Source organism: Macaca mulatta, chromosome 3, assembly GCF_049350105.2.
Source record: "Macaca mulatta isolate MMU2019108-1 chromosome 3, T2T-MMU8v2.0, whole genome shotgun sequence".
Taxonomy (NCBI): domain Eukaryota; kingdom Metazoa; phylum Chordata; class Mammalia; order Primates; family Cercopithecidae; genus Macaca; species Macaca mulatta.
The window spans coordinates 69,911,256-69,936,141 of NC_133408.1; the positions used below are offsets into that span (position 1 = coordinate 69,911,256).

Sequence of the window (24,886 nt, forward strand, 5' to 3'; positions counted from 1 at the left end):
AGAACTGGATTGTCTGTAATACAAAGAATAAAATGCTAGAGGTGAATACCTCATTTACTCTGATGTCATTATTACATATTGTATGTCTGTATCAAAATATGGCATATATGGCATAAATACATACACTATGTACCCACAAATATTAAGAAAAATAAATTTAAATTTTAAAAAGATAAAAATTTAACCTATGGGAACACTATTCTTTAATGTATTTGCAGTTTAAGCCACTGGAAAAGATTACTAGAGAGGTAAGTCCACTATGTTACCAAATAATATACTGTTACCATCTTTTACCTCACACCCTTGAGTAACGTGGGATAGGTAAAAGTCAGTGGCAAAATAACACTTCATCAAATACACAAGTCTTAGCATGTTAAAAAAAAAATGTTTAATTACAAAATTAAGTTCACACACAATCAATTTTTTTAAAGTACTGCATTTTATTACATAAAAGCACAATCAACAAAATTATACACTAATTCTAACTGAAAATGTTTTCTCACTATACTGCAAAAGAATATTAGTCTAAACATGTACCTCAAGCAGCACTTAATATTCTAAGTTAACCACAAAGAGCATCTCTACATTTTCCTCATGCATCTTATATTTTAATTTTCTTACTCTTCCATAGAAAGGGGCATAAATAATGCCCACCTTTAAAAAAGAATCTCTCATATCTCTGATTCAGCAACAACTGATCACTTGATTTCACATGTGAATACAATAGGAATGAAGAAAAACATGAATTTGAGAGTTAAATTACATTATTAATTGCTTTTCAAATAATCTGTAATTTTTTTCAAGAAAAAAGTATACTTTGAATGTAATTATAAATCTCCAAAAACTCTTCCACTTCTTTTAAAGTTATATATAAATAACTTATCTAACAAAATTCTAGTTTTGAATTTCCTATACCCAACACTCTAATTTAGTGTAATGTCTGAAGTGTCAGTGCCTCATGCCTTATGATTTCCACTGTGAATTCTCTGATATTTACATAGACTTAATTTTGGATTAAATATTTTTCATATTTACTGCATCTGCAAAAATATATTTTAGAATGAACTGTTTTCCAAGCTGTAGTTTTTTAAAAAAATGTTTTTCCATATTTATTACATTTGCAGGGTTTTTCTCCAATATAAAACTCCCTGATGTTGAACAGTTTGAGCAACTAATGCTTTAGGGTTTTCCTCTGGCACAAAATGTGTACAATAAGATCTATCACAAACGTAAAGGTACTACAACCCTCTATTTGCAATGTTTGTCTTAAGAATACTCTTCCTCATGTTAAAGGCTTATATTTTCTGAAAGATCTTTTGACAGTAACTGCATTTTATTAAGTATTAACACTCTGATGTTCAGATGTGAGCAGATATAAATGGCTTTTCCATATTCTTTATAGAATTTTTCTCAAGTATAAATGCTTTCCTGTGCAATAAGGTGTGAGGATTGGTTAAAAGTTTGCCACATTCTTCATACTTGTAGGATTTTTCTCCATTATAAATTATCTTACCTACAATCAAGTGTGACAACCATTTAAAGGCTTTGTCACATTCCTCACATTTCTAGGGCACCAGTATGGTTTATGTTTAGAAAAGTTTGAGATGTAGTCAAAATCACTCTCACATCTTTCAGGTTTGTAGTTTCTCTTTAGTATAATTTGAGGATTTGTTAAAGGCTCTGCCACATTCATGTTTGTAGGGTTTCTCTCCAGTATAAATTATCTGATGTGTAATAAGGGTTGAGAAGTTGTTAAAGGCTTTGTCACATTCTTCATATTTGTAGGGTTTCTCTCCAGTATAAACTATTTTATGTGCAGTAAGGTTTGAGGACTGGTTAAAAGCATTGCCACATTTTTCACATTTGTAGGATTTCCCTTCAGTATGATTTATCTTATGTTTAGTAAAAATTGAGGACTGGTTAAAGGCTTTGCCACATTCTTCACATTTGTAGGGTTTTTCTCTAGTATGAATTATTTTATGTTTAGTAAGGGTTGAGAATACACTAAAGGCTTTGCCACATTCTTCACATTTGTATGGTTTATCTTCCATATGATTTCTCTTATGTTTAGTAAAAGCTGAGGACCAGCTAAAGGCCTTGCCACATTCTTCACATTTGTAGGGTTTCTCTCCAGTATGAATTATCTTATGTTCAGTAAGGGTTGAGGACTGTTTAAAAGCTTTGCCACATTCTTCACATTTGTAGGGTTTTTCTCCAGTATGAATTCTTTTATGTTTAGTAAGGGTTGAGGACTGGTTAAAGGCTTTGCCACATTCATCACATTTGTAGGGTTTCTCTCCAGTATGAATTATCTTATGTTTAGTAAGGTTTGAGAACTGGTTAAAGGCTTTGCCACATTCTTCACATTTGAACGGTTTTTCTCCAGTATGAATTATCTTATGTTTTTTAAGAATTGAGAATACTCTAAAGGCTTTGCCACATTCTTCACATTTGTAGGGTTTATCTTCCATATGAATTCTCTTATGTTTATTAAGAATCGAGAACTGGTTAAAGGCCTTGCCACATTCTTCACATTTGTAGGGTTTCTCTTCTGTATGAATTCTTTTATGTTTAGTAAGGGTTGAGGACCGGTTAAAAGCTTTGCCACATTCTTCACATTTGTAGGGTTTTTCTCCAGTATGAATTATCTTATGTTTAGTAAGATTTGAGGACCGGTTAAAAGCTTTGCCACATTCTTCACATTTGTAGGGTTTTTCTCCAGTATGAATTATCTTATGTTTAGTAAGTGTTGAGGACCAGTTAAAGGCCTTACCACATTCTTCACATTTGTAAGAATACTCTCTAGTATGAATTTTCTTATGTTGAGTTAATTGTGAAAGCATGCAAAATGATTTGCCACGGTTTTTACATTTGAAAGGTTTCTTTCCAGTATGTCTTATCTTACTTCTATTTACATTTGAAAATTTATGAAAGACTTTCACATATTTATCACACTGAAATATTTTGCTCTCAGTAGTTGTCAAACATTGGTTAAGTCCATTATAACCTCCTTTGTACACCTTACATGCATCCACACTTTTATGGTCTTTTCTTAGCTGTAAATTCTCATGTCCATACTTTCCACATGTTCTCAGTATCACTTTTTGGAAAGAATCTTTTATGCTCTGCTCTGGCCAAACATCTTGGGTAAAATGAGAACACATAACTGAAAAAAATTAAAATAACAAGTTACTTCACTTACTAGACTCAGATGAATATACTTTACAAATTGAACCTATAAAATTATACAAACTACAACATAAGCAAGATGGCACAGCAAAATATTACAGGCCCTAATTCCTTATAGAAATATAAACGTAATAAAAACATACTGACCAAAATACATTTGTGGAAAAGTTATAAATGAGTTAAATGTGTACAGTGCCCCAGGTGAGAACAATGCAAAGGGCTACATAGAAGGAAAAGAAAACTGTGTTATGTTTACACAACATAGCTCTTCCTGCTCCTCAATAACCCAGTGCCTTTAGCAGTAAATTGCCAATTCCTGGTTTCTTTTTTAGAAGACAAGAATACTGGCACATACATCTTTATTTCTCGCCTCTAGGGGCCTTTTTAGACACTGGTTTCTGTCTCCCATGCCATAAAGCGCTGAAAGAAATGGTGGTATACTTTGGAATGACAGTTTGCTGAGATCAAAGGTAAACATTATAGCAGCAGAGAGAATGCAGCAGCACTACAGACAACAAACGTGTAGCAACTGATTCCTAACTTATCAAAAAACACAAATCAATTCCTTTAACTAAAAAGTAAACACAAAATTTCAGACAAGATACATCCTAAGAACATGTTTGAGAGACTCAGGGAATCTCTAGCCAAGACAACTGGTTTAAGATTATGCCAGGACAAGGCTACATAATAAAGATTGTAACAGGCAGCTTTTTTTTAATGTCCAAATCTCAATCAAAGATTACAATGTATACAAAATATTAGGGCAACATGGCCCCGTCAAAAAATTATAAAATTTTTAGAAAGCAACCATAAAAAATAAAGTTATAAATTAAAGAAATTGAAAATAAATTGAATAATATTCCATGAGTGAAATAGAAACACAGATGATTTTTGAAAATCAGACAAATGAGGATAACAACAAAAATATTCAAAATATCAACACCCCTTCAGAAATTGTAGAGGTAAAAAATACAAGAAAAAACAGTAACTAAAAATCATAAAATAAAAAATGAAGAAGCTAGACAAACTAGGATATACACAAAGATACTTATAACACATATATAAGCACAATTACAGAAGTTACAGACAAGAAGAGAGCCTTGGGAGCTGTAAGACAGAAGTAATATGTCATTTATATGCATAGTCTTATGAGATAACCAGTGAACTGTCAACAAAAATTTTGCAGGCCATAAAGAAACTGAGTGATGTAGTCAAAGTCCAAAACAAAATTAAAACACAGAATGTAAAATTATTGGACACCATCAACTAAATCAATATATTCATGGAAGAAATCTTAGAAGAATATAGAAAAAAAAGTAGTACAGAGGATACTTGAAGATAAAAAAGTCTGAGAACTTTCCAAATTTTGACGTAATAAGAGAAAAAATATTCCTAACCAATAACACTCGGTTAGAAATCGTTTTACTTTAAAAACAAGAAAAAAATAGATTTTCCAAAATAAAAGGTAAGGGTGTTAATTATCCCTTGCACAGTCCTATAAGAAATGCTACATGGTGAGCAGGCACCATGGCTCATGCCTGAAATCCTACAGCTTTAGGGGACCAAGGCAATCAGATCACTTGAGACCAGGAGTTCAAGAGCAGCCTGAGCAACATAGTGAGACACTGCATATACAAAAAGAGAAATGCTAAAATGAGTCCATTATGTTGAAAAATAAAATAATGCTGGACAGCATCAGAAAACCATATATAAATAAAAAGCTCTCTATTAAATGTAAATATAGACAAACATAGAATTCTTTACTATCATAATGATGGAGCATCAAACCCTTAAAGTTCTTCTATAGAATACAAAAAACAAAATATGAATCTGAATAAATCTGTTAATAGAAACACAATATAAAATAATTTGTAATATTAGTAACAAACTAGAAACTGTTTTAAGATGTTTTTTATAATTTCCTTTTTCAAGATGATTACGAAGATAATATTTATAGAAACTATGCAAAACAAAAAATAAAGCATGTCACTATGAGATTAAACAAAAATTTAAGGAGTAAAACAGGAAATGAGAAAAAACATATCTACACAAGAAACAACAATGAAACTGGTAATAGTAACATCATTTCTTTAAAAAATCATTTTAAATATAAATTAAACTACTTAATAAAAAGAAATGTAATCCCAGGACTTTGGGAGGTCAAGGTGTGCTGATCACTTGATTGCAGGAGTTTGAGACCAGCCTCAGCAACATGGGAAAACCCTGTCTCTACAAAAAATACAAAAAACCAGCTGGGTATGATGGCACATGCCTGTAACCAGCTACTTGACAGGCTGAAATGAAAAGATCATCTGAATTTGGGAGGTTGAGGCTGCAGCTCATTGCCATGATCACACCACTGCAAACGAGCCTGGTTGACAGAGGAAATCCTATCTCAAAAAGAAATAAATATGTAAATAAATAAGTAAGAAAGAATGTAATATACTGCCTAAAAGAGATCCATTTTGGCACTAAGTCAAATAGGCTGAAAGTAACAGAATGAAAAAGATCTATATCTATGCAAATAGCAACCACAATTGGGTGAGGTAGTCATGATTATATCAAACATACATGCTTTAAGTACCAGTAAGAGATAAAGACTGATATTATATAATGGTAAAATGGGTCAATTTACCAGTAATCTAAGTTACCATATCTATCTACTCTTTTAATAAATGAGCTCTCACTTGAATTGATGGAGTGTATACTTTTTGATTACTAAGAGGAGAGTGCCAAGCCATTCATAAGGAATTTGCCCCCATGACCCAAGCACCTTCCTCCATGTCCCACATCAAACATTGAGGATTACATCGCAGCATGAGGTTTGGAGAACGTGAACATCCAATCAATATCATAGACCAACTAGGCTTAACAGACATGTACAAAACTTTCTAGTCAAAAGCAAGGGAATACACAATATTCTTATTTGCAGCTGGTGTATTCTGTTAGGACATACATCAAGTCTTATTAACATAAGAATACTAGCTGGGTGCAGGGGCTCATGCTTATAACCCAACACTTTGGGATTTCAAGGTGGGAGGATGACTTAAAGCCAGAAGTTTGAGGCCAGCCTGGACAACATAGTGAGAACCTGTCCCTACAAATGATCAAAATATTAGCCAGGCATGGTAGTGCATGTCTGTAGCCCCAGCTACTCAGGAGGCTGAGGAAAAGGATCACTTGAGCCCAGGAGACTGAGGCTGCAGTGAGACAAAATTATGCCACTGCACTCCAGCCTGTCTCAGAAACAACAATAAATAAACTTAAGACCAAAATAATAAACTGTATGTTCTCTGACCAAAACTGAAAGAAACTAGGAAATAAAAGAAATGTGAAAATAAAACACATTCTTCAACATATTTTTTTGCTCAAGGGTCAAAAAACTTCATTTTGGGCCGGGCACAGTGGCTCATGCCTGTAATCCCAGCATTTTGGGAGGCCGAGGCGGGTGGATTACCTGAGGTCAGGAGTTTGAGACCAGTCTGGCCAACATGGTGAAACCCCGTCTCTACTAAATACACAAAAATTAGCCAGGCATGGTGGTGGGTGCCTATAATCCCAGCTACTCAGGAGGCTGAGGCAGGAGAACCGCTTGAACCCAGGAGGCAGAGGTTGCAGTGAGCTGAGATCGCACCAGCCATTGCATTCTGGCCTGGGCAACAAGAGTGAAACGAGGTCTCAAAAAAAAAACAAAAAAAAACACTTCATTTTTTTAAGATGTCAGTACAACCTATAGTGGTAAAGAAATTCAACATAATCTCTATAAAAATACCATAGCACATAGTTTTTAACATAAATATTGTCTAAATTTTAAAAATTTGATTAAAAGCTATAATTATGCAAACACCCATGAAAAAGAACAAACGGGCATTATACTTCCTGATTTCAAAACATATTAAAAGCTACAATAACAAAAACAATGTGGTACTGACACAAAGACAGATAAAGAGATGAAAGAACAGAACAGAGAGCCTAGAAATGAACCCTTCTGTATATGATCAAATGATCTTCCACAAAGTTGCCATGAGCACACAATAGAGGAAAGATAATCTCTTCAAAAAAATGGTGAAATTGGATATTAACACTTATAAAGTCTGATCCTTTCCTTGAACCATATACAAAAATTATTTTAAATAAAACACTTAGACATAAAAAAATAACTAACAAATCTCTTAGGAAAAATATAGAGGAAAGACATTATATTGGTCTTGGCACCATTTACAATATTAATGCACGAGCAACAAAGAATAGAAAAATTGAATTACGCTATACTTCAAAATTTTTACACATCAAAGAAAATATTCAAGAGAGTGATAATGTCTCCTACACAATAAGTGAAAATATTTGCAAATCACATATGATAGGAGTTAATATTCAGAATATATAAACAACTCTTCAAACTGAACAATAAAGTTGAATAACTTGATGAGAAATGAAGGTATGAAGAACAGAAATTAAGAAATTGAACTTTACCATATAAAGTTTATCATATAAAGTTCAGTAATATTGAACTTTAACTGAATCTTTATCAAGAGATATATACATGGGAAAAAGCATTTGAAGGACAGACAAAATTACTAATTTGTAGAGAAATGCATAAGCAGCACAATGAAAAACAAAATCACCTCACACCGGTTAGAACAGCCACTATAAAATTTTTTAAAAGGCACCAAATCTGTTGATGATGCAATGAAAATAAAACCCATGTTATTTTTTGGTGAAAAACAAGGATGCAGCCATTATTTTAAAATATTATATGTTTCTCAAATAACTAAAAATGGAATTATTATTAAACACAGTAATCCCATTTATGAATCTATATCCAAACTATGCAACATAGGATCTTAAAAATGTATTTGAACATCCATGTACCAGTATTCACAAAAGCCAAAAGGATGAAGCAACCCAACTGCCTTCTTGATTTATAAACACATCCAAAAATGTAACATATCGATACAATGGAATATTATTCAGCCTTAAAAAAGAAAATGTTTGTCACATTTTAAGATAAACTTTGAGAATATTTTGTCACCTGACATAAGCCAGTAGGAAAATGATGGATACTGTGTGATTCCACTTATATGAGCTATCTTAAACAGTCACACTCATAAAAACAGTAAGTGGAAGGGTGTTTGTCAAGGGCTGGAGAGAGGGTAAAATGGGCAGTTATTGCTTAATGGGTACTGAGTTTCAGTTTTACAAAATGTAAAATTTCTAGAAGTCTTGCATAATGATGTGAATATAGTTAACACGCCTGAAATGTACAGCTTTTTGGAGACAGGGTCTCACTCTGTCACCCAAGCTGGAGTTCAGTGGCACGATTAAGGCTTACTGCAGCCTCAAACTTCCAGGCTTAAGTAGTCCTCTCCCCTCAATCTCCCAAGTAGCTGGGACCACAGGTGACAACCACCATGTCTGGCTATTTTAAAAAAAAGTGGTAGAGAAGGGGTCTCCATATGTTGTCCAAGCTGGCCTCAAACATTTGGGTTCTGGCCAGGCGCGTGGCTCACTCCTGTAATCCCAGCACTTTGGGAGGCTGAGGCGGGCGTATCACCTCAGGTTGGGAGGGGGAGAACAGTCTGACCAACATGGAGAAACCCTGTCTCTACTAAAAATACAAAATTAGCCGGGTGTGGTAGCACATGCCTGTAATCCCAGCTACTCCAGAGGCTGAGGCAGGAGAATCACTTGAACTCAGGAGGCGGAGGTTATGGTGAGCCAAGATGGCGCCATTGTACTCCAGCCTGGGCAACAAAAGTGAAACTCCATCTCAAAAAAAAAAAAAAAAAAAAATAGGGCTCAAGTGATGCTCCTGTCTTGGCCTCCCAAAATCTGAGGATTACAGATGTGAGCCACCACCATGCCTGGCCAGGAAATGTAAACTTAAGTAGATTTAAGATGGTAAATTTTAGGTCATGTGTTTTTACAACAATTACTTTTTAAAAGAAAAACTAAAAAAAAATACAATTATAAATCTTTCCAAAAATTACCTTCAAATTACAAAAGTGTCTCTCTTACCCAAAGGAAATTATGTAATATTTATCATTAAACACATGGTGAAAAGAAGAGTATTTCCAGGACTACTCACTTAGACAAAACAACCATTGAAAATCAGCTAAGAAAGAATATACACAAGAAATGCTGTAACCAAAATTAAGGTCATATTTATAGATAAAAACACACACATATATAATCAGACTATGATGGACATAAGGCTGATTTATTTCTTAGTTAAACCCAACATTCACTTAAAGTGTACAAACAGTAGTGCAAATTGCTAAAACTGTAAAAACAAGAAACAAAATAAACCGATAAGAAACCTAAACAATATGGCCGGGCGCGGTGGCTCAAGCCTGTAATCCCAGCACTTTGGGAGGCCGAGACGGGCGGATCACGAGGTCAGGAGATCGAGACCATCCTGGCGAACACGGTGAAACCCCGTCTCTACTAAAAAATACAAAAAAAAACTAGCCGGGCGAGGTGGCGGGCGCCTGTAGTCCCAGCTACTCCGGAGGCTGAGGCAGGAGAATGGCGGGAACCCGGGAGGCGGAGCTTGCAGTGAGCTGAGATCCGGCCACAGCACTCCAGCCTGGGTGACAGAGCAAGACTCCGTCTCAAAAAAAAAAAAAGAAACCTAAACAATAAACAGTAATATGGAACTGTAAAACATTAAGAGAAATGTTTACTTATAAAATCTGGTTTGCAATATTGATGTACCATTAAAAAGAATTTGTCTAGATAACTGCAATATTTGACTGTAACTGTGTACTCATGGAAGGCAAGTATGTATGGCAGTAAAATTTCAGAGAAAATGCAGTATAATCATACATAGAGGATTCTAATAAAAAACTTTTAATAACTAAGCACTTTTTAAAATTGAGGTAATTTTTATGTTTTAAATATATGCTATTCTTACACAAGGTGAAACTGCTGCAATCCAACTTTAGAAGCAAAGAATAGCTTTACGTTTGCCAAATAAAGAAAAAATTTTTATTTTGTTGAATATAGTTAGTGCCTTTGATACATAAAACAAATATTTGGGGGACACATTATGTTATTACTTAGATATAGGCTAAAGAAAGTGGGTGAATGAAAATACTATTCCTTTTCGCCTGCAGCAAACTTAATTTTATAAGTAACTATTTTAGTAATTATGTAGTGCCTACTAATTATCTAATTTACTTCAGGCATAACATGTAAATTCTAGCATGTTGTCCTAAAGGTCTGATTCTAAAGCTACAGACAAATTTGAAATAGAAAATACAAAGTAAAAATGTATAGGAAGAGTGACATCAGAAGATAGGACAATAAAAGGTGCCTTATTTTGCTGTCCTCCAATAGCAAGCAAATGCGTCAGCCATCCCTCATAAAAATGCCTTTTGAGAGAGTCAGGCATCACGGCTCACACCTGTAATGAAAGCTACATTATACATTAAGGTTGGAGAATTGATTCAGGCCAGGATTTCAAGAACAGAATGGGTTATGAAGCAAGACCTCATCTCAAAAATAAGTGCCTTTAAGAGAGCTTTGAGATCCAGGGAGGGAGTTGTGAAATGCTAAACCCAAGATTGAGGAGTGTTGTTTTCAGAAAGCAGGCCCTCATTCAGGAGGCAAACTAAAGGACTCCTGTTCTTGGCTACAGACCAGAAAATGGCCCACCAAACTTGGTCCCACTAAGAATTCTGAACTTACTCTGTAACCATCACAAACTTCTCCCAGCCACAGTCTGGAAAAGGTCCTGCCCTTCCAGCGGCCTGAAGAAAGATAACCATTTATAGCCATGCAGGCAGGGGGGCCTGCAGACCTTGGCCTTTACTGTGGTCTCTGAAGCAGTTTAATGACTCAGTTCAAACTCTCTGAGCCACAGTTTATGGCCAGTTATATCTACACAGAAACTTACACAGTGGCCTGGGGAAATCCTCTCTGGTACTCAGTGAAAGTCATACTCATCCACATCCTGATATAAGGTCCACTATATGCAGACCGGACTACAGAAACCTGCCCTACTGTCTGCCCTACAGAGTAAAGTCCTGGAGGCTATTCAAAAATAAAATGGAAAAAAATAAAATGGAAAAAAATAAATGGAGTCTGTTCAAAAATAAAATGGAAATTACAATTACCCAAGCCCCTTGTAACAAGCCAGTAAAGGTGGACCCTAGTGTAGACCCAGCAGCCTTGTGACCAAGCTACACCCCTCTCCACAACAAATCCAGAGGGCATCCCATCACCCTGGGAACCCAACAAAAGATTTTTACCTTCTAAAACCAGTTTATCAAAACTTGAAGAGGTGTTTGCTCCTTCAAATTTACAAACACCAATGCAAAACTATATTGTGCCAATGTCAATGCTTCTATTTTAACATAGCACTGGAAGTATGTAGCAAAAGAATTTAAAAAGTTCTAAAAAGCCATTGAAATTGAAGACAGATAAGTAAAAAGTTGCTGTTTATAGATCACACAATCTTATACAGAGAAAATCATAAACATTTATACCTGTCTCAACTAATACTCAGTAAATCAGCACAATATAAAATTAACATACAAGCTATGGTTCCACACACTTAAAATAAGCTACCTGATATAACAGAGGAAAAAACAATCTTATTTGTAATAGCATTAAAACAATACATTTCTCCATCCTGGCTAACATGGTGAAACCCCATCTCTACTAAAAATACAAAAAATTAGCCGGGTGTGGCGTTTCACGCCTATAGTCCCAGTTACTCAGGAGACTGAGGCAGGAGAATGGCATGAACTCAGGAGGCGGAGCTTGCAGTGAGCCAAGATTGCACCACTGCACTCCAGCCTGGGCAACAGAGTAAGACTCCGTCTCAGAAAAATAATAATAATATTAATAATATATTTCTGGGCTTGGCACAGTGGCTCACATCTGTAATCTCAGCACTCTGGGAGGCCGAGGCGGGCAGATCACGAGATCTCGATGGTAAAGAGATCAAGACCATCCTGGCCAACGTGGAGAAACCCCATGTCTACTAAAAATACAAAAATTAGCTGGGTGTGGTGGTGCACGCCTGTAATCCCAGCTACTTGGGAGGCTGAGGCAGGAGAATTGCTTGAACCCAGGAGGCAGAGGCTGCTGTGAGCCAAGCTTGCACCACTGCACTCTAGCCTGGCAACAGAGCGAAGCTCTATCTCAAAAAAACAAAAAGAAAAGTAGTTTAACAGAGTTTCTCAAAATTATGCAGTTATTTGTGTGTCCTCAAAAGCAACGGAAAAGCAGTCAGATTGTGTAGTCTCTTATTGCCATGAAAAGGACTTTGGCTTTCACTGTAAACTTGAAGGAAGATCACCTTAGAAAATTTAAAAGCATTAGACAGAAGATGCCCCTATGTGAGAGCAAAACAAAAGTTTGAGGCTTCCCAGAAACTTTCTTTTTTGGAAACAACTTCCCAAATTACATTGTAAAGACTGAGGCTGGGTGCAGTGGCTCACGCCTGTAAATACCAGCACTTTGGAGAGGCTGAGGCGGGCAGATCACCTGAGGTCGAGAGTTTGAGACCAGCCTGACCAACATGGAGAATCCCCATCTCTACTAAAAATACAAAATTAGCCAGGCGTGGTGGTGGGTGCCTGTAATCCCAGTGCTTAGGAGGCTGAGGCAGGAGAATCGCTTGAACCTGGGAGGCAGAGGTTGCAGTAAGCCGAGATCGCACCCTTGCACTCCAGCCTGGACAACAAGGGCAAAACTCCGTCTCAAAAAAGACTGGCCTTCTCCTTGACTTTTGGACCTCTCATTTGTGTCGTCTGTTGTATTAACTGTCACCTACCTGGGGTTTTGTCTACCATCTCACGTCTCTTCATATTCCAGGGTTCTTTTCCTTGCTCCAGCCAGGTGATCAGGTCTGGCTTAGAGACAGCAATACCTGTTTTATTAAAAATAAGTAACATAAATCTTGCTCACATTCTCCAATTACCAACATAGTAACATGCTCAGTAAAGAAGATGTAATAGATTAATCTAGTAAATTAATCCCCAAATACTAATTTATGACAAATATCTAAATATTTTTAAAATATTTTAAATTTGTAGATTTTTTTGTTTTGAGACAGAGCCTCACTCTGTCACCCAGGCTAGAGTGCAATGGCACGATCTCAGCTCACTGCAACCTCCACCTCTTGGGTTCAGGCAATTCTGCCTCAGCCTCCTGAGTAGTTGGATTACAGGCGCCCACCACCACGCCTGGCTAAGTTTTGTATTTTTAGTAGAGAAAGGGTTTCACCATGTTGGCCAGGCTGCTCTCAAACTCCTGACCTTAGGTAATCCACCCACCTCGGCCTCCCAAAGTGCTGGGATTACAGGCATGAGCCACCATGCCTGGCCTACATTTGTAGATCTTTAATTTTACTTAATACTGCCCAGTACTACTAAATTTACTAAATGAAAAATTGGTGGTAGCAACAATATTTTATGCCAATAAATTTCTGGAATTACCACTAATTTAGAGTAAAGGATAAAGATCAGCTCAGGAATGTGGAGAGTTCAGGTCAAAATGAAACATCTTGAAGAAGTTCTTTTCTACACTGACAAATCTGTTTTCTTGAAAACTGGGATCTGAAACTCATTTATGCAAAGCATAAATTACCAAAAGACATTCTACAAAGAAGAGAAATGAAATCTTTAGAGTACGTTAGGAATTATGTATTGAAGTTATCCTCACCAAGGAAGACCAGGTTTCTGTAGTTCTCTAACATCACATCTCTATACAAATTCCGCTGTGCAGTGTCCAGGCATTGCCATTCCTCCAGAGAGAATTCTATTTTCACATCCCTAAATGTCAGTGGTCCCTGAAAAACACACACACACACACACACACACAAACACACATATGTTTACTAAGTGGACATGGGCAGAATTTTTCATTTGACTTAAGGTGAAACGAAAGAGTAGAGAGAACAAGTTCTGACTTACAGGAGTGATTGAAATTATCCAATAAAATAATTTTCAATACAGAAATATTTTCTAATATAACTCTGAGAAAAGGGAATGACATGAGAGTATATATATGACACTTTTCTGGATGATAAAGTATAAAATTAAGGGCATGAACACAAACATACATTTTTGAGTGTATATGTTTCAGATGGAAAAGATGTGGAGTTAGAAGGGACCTCTCAAATTTTAATGTGTATGATAAACTGAAGATCTTGTTATGCATATATTTTTTCAGAACATCTGGAATAAAGTCTGAATTTCTTAATTTCTAAGAAGATCACCAATAATGCCAATGATTTTTGCCAACATGGTGAAACCCTGTCAGAAAAAAATTAGCCAGACATGATGGCATGCGCCTGTAATCCCAGCTAGTTAGGAGGCTGAGGTAGGAAAATTGCTTGAACCTGGGAGGCGGAGATTGCAGTGAGCCAAGATCACGCCACTGCACTCCAGCCTGGGTGACAGAGCAAGATTCCGTCTCAAAAATAAGTAAATAAAAATTTTTCACACACTTGACTATAATGAAAAAATTTTTAAAGTAGTTAAAACAAACTCATTAGGGAGGAAAAGCACAAGTAGAGAAGTAAAGGTTTGTAAGTACTAAACACATGGCATTCCAGGAGGCACAGTGGACACAGCTCTTAATCTGAGACATTTTTAGCTGAAAAATAGCCATTTTTTCATCTTTCTCCTCCTGCTCTAGGATTTCTTCTCAGATGAGATTCTCTGGAGAAATTACACCTGAATCTGGAGAATATGCCTTTAAAGGTGTCGGCACCACCTGTTTACCTGCTACCATCACACCCACAGGCAAAAGGTCCAAGACCTGCAGAAAAAGCCCACCCATTTCCGTCCTTTATAACAGAAGAGATTCAAGAAAAATAAGCTGCTCTATGGAGATAAAGATATAAGTTTCTCCTTTCCTGTCCTCAGGTGCCCTCTCCTACCAGACACCAGCAATTTTTGCTAAAGTAATGGAAATATGGGCCACTCTGCCTTGTCCCTACCAAACCCAAGGAGAACAGGCCCTTTAGTGCAAAGACAGAACTTAACACTCACGAATGTATCTTGAACCTCTCATACTAGATTCTGGCCTCACCTAGAGTCACATGAGGCCCTTCAAGCAATATGGATGCTTCCAGAACAATAGAACAGAACCTGTGGGGAGGGCACAAATAGAGATTTCTGCAAACTGGCTACGTAATCTTAATTAGAAGCCTGGGCTGATAAACACTTAGCTAAGTATTATCTCTCAAGCATTGATGAGCTTATAAATCGCTTGGTGATTTTGGCCCCACTCTATATAATGTGATTCTGCAGGTTTGAAAAGGGTCCATGAATGGGTATTTTAAACAAGTCCTCTATAGATGTTGATGTTGCTTCCCCTGCGCTCATTATTAGCACTAGCTAGAGAAAGCAGGCACATCACAGAGTCCCTTACACTCAGCACATTCGTCACAACATAAATACTTCTGGTACAAATAAAGACAACCAATCTTCATCCTAAAGTATATTCTTTGCTGGCTCTTTACAGAGGAAACAGAGGCCAGTAATGTCCAAAGAAGTCTGCATTTGGAAAAAAACATTTACACATACACTAATGCAATGTTTATTAAACAGATACTATGTCCTCAAGAGTATGTTACAGAGCACTGCTGGGAATAAAACATTACATGATTTAATCCTCGTAACACCCTGGGAGTTGTTTAATAATTGCCAGAATTTAGATAAAGGGCCCAGCATTTTTATTTCTCCTTTGTCATTATTTTTTTTGAAAAATGTACAGAATAAAAGCTACATATAGACAGATGAGAGGAATAAAGAAAAGAGTTTAATGTAGTTTGGAGGAATTTTTATTGTGTTTATATTTACTTGTTTGTGGCTTGTGGAGCAACTACTGGGTCTTCAGGAATATAATAAGGAATAAGTTGCTAAATGGCATGTCTCTGCAGGCACTGATTTCAATACAAAATTAAGAAATTAAGGCCCTAAAACATTACTTTATTTTTCCCATTTATCTGCTTTTAGATTTCAGGAAATTCTCAGCAACAGCTCTAGAAAGGCAGCAGAATTCATCACCCAACACTTATCTCTTTTAATCAGTTCTATGAGGCTAGACTCCAAGGTGAAGCCAGACCTTGGCTTAAGGCCTCCAAAAAGGGTGATTCTGAACAGAATTGGGGCAGGGAGAGGACACTATGTAGAATTCTGCTCTCTATGCCACTGGGGTATTTCCTGTTCTGTTTTTCCTAAGCTTACCTACGAGAAACTTAAATCCCACAGTTTGTGTAATTTAATCTTTTTTAGCCACTGCCCTGTCAACTGTATAACATATACTAATAAGCAATTTAAACAAATCTCTTAGGGTTTTCTAGGGTAATTTTGTTAGAAGATACGCATGTATTCTTAACAAGGTAAAAGAAACAGAAATAATAGTAACAACTCTTCTGTCCATAAACATCCATTCAAATGATGACCTCAGAAGTCACAGCAATATAAAGAAGTGGCCCAAATGAAGCCCACATTTTTTTGGCATGACTCATTTCTCTTACACTGAGACAAAAGCAGAATTAACCACTCTTGTCAGCCTAACACAGTTTTACTCTGGACATCCTCAAATGTTTCAAAGATGCCTAGGTGATTGTGAGAGGGTTCTCAGTGATCCTGGGCTGATGGCCCAATGGTAAGCCAGGCAGTAGAGACTCAGGCTGATTCTAAATAGAAAACAGAACGGCCCTGGTGGAGCTCCACAACCTGGCTCACCTGTCCTGATCAGGTAGTCTTTGGGTAAGAGGAAGGACAAGAATACTCTACTCCAGTATCACATTTTTTACAGGTAGTTATAGTTGTAGTCATGGCTCTGGATACTTTGTGACCTTGATCTCTCACTCCTAAGATGCTCTGTGGCCTTGATCTCTCAATCCTAAGATGCTTTGTTTACATTTATAGATTCTGCCATCAGATTCTATTTATACCTGGCACCTCTCACGTAACAGTAACAGGTCACTGAATGAGATCTGAAAAACTCAAATAGCCACACTATCAAAGGAGGTAGCTTTAAGATGTCTATGTTGACATCTCACAATGCAGAGAATGCCTCCTGTCGGTTTTCTGTACATTCTTAATCCAAAGTCTAGTACTGTCTTGTAAATCCCAGGCAGAGGCCAGATCTTATGTGTGGATTCTAGGTGGGGTCAACCTGGCTCTGCATTCCTGGGTGTTACAGCAAGAAAAGTACAACCAAAGGAGAGATCCCCTCATAAAGGCTGCTCTGGCACATTCTAAATAATATGTCCTTAATTTCCTCCTTAATAGGAAAACGCTGAGGAAACATGAATATAAGTAGACAGTTCATTGGGCCAAGCTTGAAGATTGTAAACTTGGAGCAAAGATTCAAGTTGCCTGGAATCTAGCAGCAGTTACAAGTGGATTTTTAAAGGCAAAAACAGACAGAGAGTGGGCTGATGCAAAATTGTTTGTCAGGAATTCTTATTTACTAAAACTAACCTTGATTACTGATTGACATATGTTGCTAAACTGTATAGGGTGTGGGTCATAGTGTTCAGTGTGGCATTATTAGTTTAATTTATAGCTACTTATGGCAATAGCAAGCAGTTTCAAGAGATAAATACAGAGCTCAAAGGAGAGAGAAAGACATAATTGTGGTCTCATTTTGATGTCTCTTTGAGCCATATAATTAAAAGGATTTGCATTTCTCAGATAAAAGGTTTACTGCAAGACCCAGATTCAGAATGTGGAGCCACTGGTTTAGATCCTGGATGGGTGAAATAGCAGTGTTACCTGCACATTTGTGGGCATTTTAAAAAAAGGAGGAAGGGGAAAGTGGTGATTCTCATGCCTATATGTCTACTCAATGCATGAATGTTACTCTAACTGGGTTTCTGGGCCCCACAGTCTCTGAATCAGTTTCAGGTCTAAAGATACAAGAGTCATTGAAAGAGGTAAAATGGTTGACTGCTGTTCTGTGATGTATTTAGAAATTGGGTCTAGCCTCTCTAGATGTGATTATACAGGACTAGATACCAAATAAGCAGAGGCAAGACTCTGCCTGCATATTTAGGGGACAGCATGCATTTTGCAGCACAATCATGAGTTGACTGGAAGCCTGAGACAAAAAGTCCCATCTAGATTAAAGCTTGGTTGGTACCTTATATGTTTATATCATGTGTGGTAAGTTTAAACAGTGTTTGGAAAGTGTAATTAAAAGAAAAGTTTTCTCCAGCCCCAGAGGAACTCCACAACCAGAATGTGACATGCATCACAGTCAATCTGCTTAAGAGATTGCAAAGACAGAAAGACGGTCACAATAATTAGTCCATAAGTAGAATTTACAGTCCCATGTTATGCATAGTTCATCCTAAATTCACCTGGCAATTGGGGAGGCCATCTGTGTAAGCTAATTGCCTATATTCAATGGTAAAATAAACTTTTCACATCTCCATGACAGGAGGTAGTTTTGCAATTTGAAGCCAGGTGCCTGCTGAAGGTAGGCTCTCACTCTCCTACAGAAATGGTTGAATATAGTGCTCTCTTTTTGGCTATTTGTATTTTAAAGCAATAGCTCTCTACTCTGAGCACTGGGTTGCAGCACTCCAGCTCGCCGTCTCCTGGTGGCTGGTGTCTTCTCTTGACTCCTACTATCTTCCACTGATATGCCCACAGCACACAGCTCACAGCTGGCTGATCACATCTTATGTAAACCCCTTTTGCCACAGCAGCACTCCAGAACCACATCAGAGAGTGAAGCCTGAGCTGCAGGAGAGCCTGCAGGCCTCCTAGGTAGGAATGTACCTTCACAATAATGGGAACAAGAGCACTGTTGCAGCCTCAGTTTCTACTTATAGTGCTAGATTTCCAGCATGAGTCAGAATAGAGCGAGCTCTGAGTTCTCGCTGTGACAGCCCAACTCATTCACAGACTTCTGACACAGACACACAAAGCATTCAAGAGAAAAACAGCTCTCAGTCTGAGAAAGAGTACATTGAGAGAAAAAACGAAGTTAAAAGCATCTTAAGGCTGGGTGTGGTGGCTCACCTCCGTAATCACAAAACTTTGGGAGGCCAAAGTGGGTGGATCACGAGGTCAAGAGATCAAGACTATCCTAGCCAACATGGTGAAACCACATCCCTACTAAAAACACAAAAATTAGCTGTGTGTGGTGGCATGTGCCTGTAGTCCCAGCTACTCGGGAGGCTGAGGCAGGAGAACCACCTGAACCCGGGAGGCAGAGGTTGCAGTAAGCCGAGATAGTGCCATTGCACTTCCAGCCTGGTGACAGAGCAAGATTCCATCTCAAAACAAACAAATGAAAAAAAAAAAAATCTTAAGAAAGAACTCAGATAAAAGATTGATCAAGTCAGTCAGAAAATATTCCCCTAAAACACATTTCTCTGTAAACAGCCAAAGTGCACAGCTACCCTCAGCATGAGAAACATGAGCATTATGAAGAAAGGGGGCATATTCTCAGCAGAATTTTATAAGGTTTCTTTTCCATCTCTGCTGCTGTCTCATCTCCTAGCCATTGGATGGGGGTCCTATACTGAAATACATCTGACCGTTTCCACCAGAATTTTTTGACAAAGAATTGGAATCTTTTATTCTTTCTGGATCCACTAAATAAAAAGTAGGGTAACAGGGTTTCTACTGATATGTTTAGTAGAATGTTTACAGTTTTTATACTTTTATGATTTTAAAAACAAACAATAAGAAGAGATTTTAAGGAACTTCAGAGCAGTATATATTCTGTCTAAACTCAACGAATGTTTTAAAGTTATAAAACAGGCATCACCAAGCTGTATTTTTGCATTGAAGGAGATGTGACTATAAAGTAGGGAGAATTATTTTTGTAGATAGACCTATTCTCTTTATCTAATAGTCATAATTTAGTCAGTGAAGAGACAACATCTGGGGTAACAACTACGGAGGAGATGCTCAGCTTTGTGAGTTTTGTGCCAGGCATTTTTGCTGAAAATGGAGATGGCAGCAAGTGTGAATCTGGAGGAATACTGAAGTCTTAAGAGTAGGTGGAGGAAGAAGGGTCAGACTCCTACCAGAATAGTTCCTGTGGAGACAGGCATATCAGAGCTCAGGGTTTGAAAGCGGGCCTGAATAAGGGTCCTGCTAGATAACCTGCAGATGGAAGCTGAGCAGTTACCAACTGCTAATGTGCCAAGTATACCAAGCACAGCATGTGTTCTGTATAGGAGCATTATTTTAAACAATGTTCTACTATCATCTACCAAAATAATTGTGGTAAAAGTATAGTAGTTTACTTTTTTTCTTTTATGTCAGCAATATTTCAAAATATTGATCTGTTTATCTTATATTTTTGTGGATAAATGTGGTATTTGCCTCATGATTGTAAGCCACTGAGAGTGCACTGAACCTATTCACACGTCTTTAAGATGCTTTGCTATGTTAAAATTTTAGGAGAGGAAAATGCAAGTGAGTAACAATTTAATAGGTATTTATTTATTTTGGAGTTGAATTCTGTAATTTGAAAAAGTTCAGTAATGCAAAGTGATCTGAAAGAAAAAAAAAGAATTGGAATCTGACTTAGTTCATATAGTAAAATATATCTGAGCTTGCAACATGGCTAACTAAAGAGCTATTATGTTTGTTGGGTGGCGACATCACCTTTATTTGTCCTGTAACAGCAGCATTCCAATTTACTGAAATGGAAAACACTAAAATCATGCTCATCTGTAATTATCCCTATGGGATAAATTAATAAGTCTGTCATGCTAGTATCTACTGTAAAAATTTGGTAGTGGATTTTCTTTGGATATCAGATGTAAATAAGTATAAATATATTAATGTACTAGTCATAAGGTATGTAGAAGTTTTAAAAATTGTCTGTAAACATAATTCAATTAAAACACTTTATATTTTAAAAGTATAAATAACAGGCTGGGTGTGGTGGCTCACGCCTGTAATTCCAGCACTTTGGGAGGCCGAGGCAGGTAGGTCACCTAAGGTCAGCAGTTCAAGACTAGCCTGGCCAACATGGCAAAACCCCATTTCTACTAAAAATATAAAAATTAGCCAGGGATGGTGGTGGGTGCCTGTAATCCTAGGTACTAAGGAGGCTGAGGCAGGAGAAGCACTTGAACCCAGGAGGCAGAGGTTGCAGTGAGCCGAGATCTTACCACAGCACTCCAGCCTGGGCGACACTCCATCTCAAAAGAAAAAAAAAAGTATAAACAACAATATTAACAAGGGATTCATTTCAAGTAAATTCTGTGGCCTTAAATTCATACTATGTAGAAAATACTGTTTAATTTACATGAATGCATTTATCTACAAACATTATGCATAACTATGCTAATTGTTCTGAAGTAATAAATAGAAAGCAAAATACAACTACAGACTCCACTATTCATACACTGAACCGTGCTTTTGCAGTGTAAGTACTTTAGCCTGAAAATACTAGATAATTACCTTGGATAATCAGTTTTTTGTCAAAATTACTCACTATCTTTTAATCTTTATCATTCTGTATTGCTGAATTTAATGCCATCTTTGTGCTCGACTCTTCTGTAATCCTAAAATGAACTTAAACCTAAACAAGTCTGTGTCTACTTTTTTATTTTTTTTTGAGACAGAGTCTCACTCTGTCACCCAGGCTGGAGTGCAGTGGCAGGATCTCAGCTCACAGCAACCTCCACCTCCCTGGTTCAAGCGATTCTTCTGCCTCAGCCTCCTGAGTAGTCGAGATTACAGGCGCACGCCACCTCGCCCGGCTAATTTTTGTATTTTTAGTAGAGATAGGGTTTCACCATGTTGGTCAGGCTGGTCTCGAACTCCTGACCCCATGATCCTCCCACCTCAGCCTCCCAAAGTGCTGGGATTACAGGCATGACCCACTGCGCCTGGCCCTGTGTCTACTTTAAAACACTAAAAGTGAAAAAAAATAAACCTTTGCCAAAGCAAAAACAAAGCAACGAATTATCCTAAAGACAATTTTGAGTCAAAAAGAATAACAAAAAGCTTATTTGGCTGTTAATATAATTTACATATGTTCCAAAAGAACAACAAAAAAGTACATTTAAATGCTTTTAAGAAAAGAGATGAGCAAAATACTTTCTTTTATTTTCAGGTAGAAGAATTAAGCCTCTTCTTTCTAATTTATATTTTCTCCTACAACAGCCAGGTCTCTGGGCGTGTTATTAATCTCTTCAACATCTGATTTTCAGTAGACACTGGCTTTAGGAATCTAAGGTCTTGGGCATACTGTATGCACTTGAAAGAATGTTTATGGGGGAAAACAGTGGAAGAGAGAAAGGTGTTATAAAAATTCATGAGTGCAGATGAATAAAGCAAGTTCTTTGAGACCTAAGAAGAGATTTAAGACTCTGACACAGTAATACTGGGAGACTACAACACCTCACAGACACATGGTGAAACCCCATCTCTACTAAAACTACAAAAAATTAGCCAGGCATGGCAGCACGCACCTGTAATCCTAGCTACTTGGGAGGCTGAGGCAGGAAAGTCACTTGAACCTGGGAGGCAGAGGTTGCAGTGAGGCGAGATCATGCCACTGCATTCCAGCCTGGGCAACAAGAGTGAAACTCCATCTCCAAAAAATAGAAAGCAAAAAATATCATTAAAATTGCCAAACTGCCCAAAGAAATTTACAAATCGAATGCTCTATCAAACTACCAACAACATTCTTGAGAACTGAAAAAACTTGTTTTTAATTTATACAGAACCAAAAAAGAGCCCAAATAGCAAAGGCAACCCTAAGCAAAAAGAACAAAGCTGGAAGCATCACATTACCGGACTTCAAACTATACTATAGGGCTACAGTAACCACAGCAACATGATACCAGCACAAAAACAGGCTCAGAGACCAATGCAACAGAATAGAGAGCCCAGCAACAATATGGCACACCTACAATCACCTTATTTTTGACAAAGCTGACAAGAGAAATGTAGGGGAGATTCCCTATTTAACAAATGGTGTTGTAATAACTAGCTAGCACTATGTAAAAGATTAAAACTCGACTCCCTGCTTACACTATATCCAAAAATAAACACAAGATAAATTAAGGACTTAAATGTAAAACTTAAAATTATAAAATACCCTGGAAGATAACCTAGGAAATACAATTCTAGACATAGAAACGGCCAACGATATTATGAAGAAGATACCAAAAGCAATCACCACAAAACCAAAATTAGATAAATGGGACCAAATTAAACTAAAAAGCATCTTCACAGAAAACAAAAACAAAAACCACAAGAAACTATCAACAGAGTAAACAAACAACCTAGAGAATAAAGAAAAATATTTGCAAACTATGCTTCTGACAAAGATCTAATATCCAGAATCCATAAGGAACTTAAGCAAGTTTACAAGGAAAAAAAAAACCTTATTAAAAAGTAGGCAAAGGACATAAACACATGCTTTTCAAGAGAAAGCAGGTGGGTGTGGTGCCTTCACGCCTGTAATCCTAGCACTCTGGGAGGCTGAGGCGGGCAGATCACAAGGTTAGGAGTTCGAGACCAGCCTGGCCAATATGGTGAAACCCCATCTCTACCAAAAAAAAATACAAAAATTAGTCGAGCATGGTGGGGCGTGCCTGTAATCCCAGCTACTTGGGAGGCTGAGGGAGGAGAACTGCTTGAACCCAAGAGGTGGAGGTTGCAGTGAGCCGAGATCGTGCCACTGCACTCCAGCCTGGGTGACACAGCGAGACTCCATCTCAAAAAAAAAAAGAAAAAACAGAAAGCATACATGTGGCTAACAAGCATATTTAAAAATTGCTCATCACTAATCATTAGAGAAATGCAAACAAACAAAAAACAAAACAAAACACCACAATGAGATACCATCTCACACCAGTAAGAATGGCAATTACCAAAAAAGTCAAAAAATAATAGATGTGCTGGCAAAGTTGCAGGGTAAAGAGAATGCTTATACTCTGCTGGTGGGAATGTAAATTAGTTCAACCATTGTGAAAAGCAGTGTGACAATTCCTTGTGGGGAAAAGAAAGAGATCAGCCTGTTACTGTGTCTATATAGAAAGAAGTAGACATAAGAGACTCCATTTTGTTCTGTATTTAAGATGCTGTTAATCTGTGACCCTACCCCCAACCTTGTCCTTGCAAGAGACATGTGCTGTGGTAACTCAAGGTTTAATGGATTTTGGGCGTGCAGGGTGTGACTTTGTTCCTAGATAAGCTAGGTATTGTCTAAGGTTTCTCCTCATGTGATAGACTGAAACTATGCTGCCAAAAGGTTTATGGAGATGTTTGCATATGCATCTCAAGGCACAGCTTTGTCCTTTGAACTTATTCATGTCACAGAGGTTTTTGTTCATATGTCTTACTGCCGATTTCCTCTTTTTTCTTTGTTTATATTGTCCTGCCACTCCCCTGTCTTTAAGATGGTAAAGATAATTATCAATAAATACTAAGGGAACTCAGAGACCGGGGCCGGCGTGGGTCCTCTGTAAGCTGAGCTCCGGTCCCCTGGGCCCCGCTTTTCTTTCTCTATACTTTGTCTCTGTGTCTTATTTCTTTTCTCAAGTCTCCACCTAACGAGAAACACCCACAGGTGTGGAGGGGCAGGCCACCCCTTCATTCCTTACAAAACTAAAAACAGAATTACCATTTGACCCACCTCCTAATTAGATATATAGCCAAAGAATATAAATTATTCTATCATAAAGACCCATGCACATGCATGTTCACTGAAGCACTATTCGTAGTACCAA

General features: G+C 37.4%; 1 protein-coding gene across 4 annotated transcripts in view; it reads right to left on the minus strand.

The window, feature by feature from the left end:
• Positions 1-365: 365 nt before the first annotated feature.
• The window catches only part of ZNF92 (zinc finger protein 92), a 137,094-nt gene continuing 112,573 nt past the window's right edge, over positions 366-24,886 (minus strand). For 2 of the 4 annotated variants that reach the window (XM_077996663.1, XM_015133406.3), the window contains one exon: positions 366-3,166. In XM_077996663.1, coding sequence (XP_077852789.1) covers positions 1,632-3,166 — 1,535 coding nt within the window. In that variant the 3' untranslated portion in view covers positions 366-1,631. Of the gene's footprint in view, positions 3,167-12,976; positions 13,073-13,866; positions 13,994-24,886 lie in introns of all 4 variants that reach the window. The other 2 variants (XM_001097169.5, XM_015133405.3) reach the window with 2 other exon arrangements.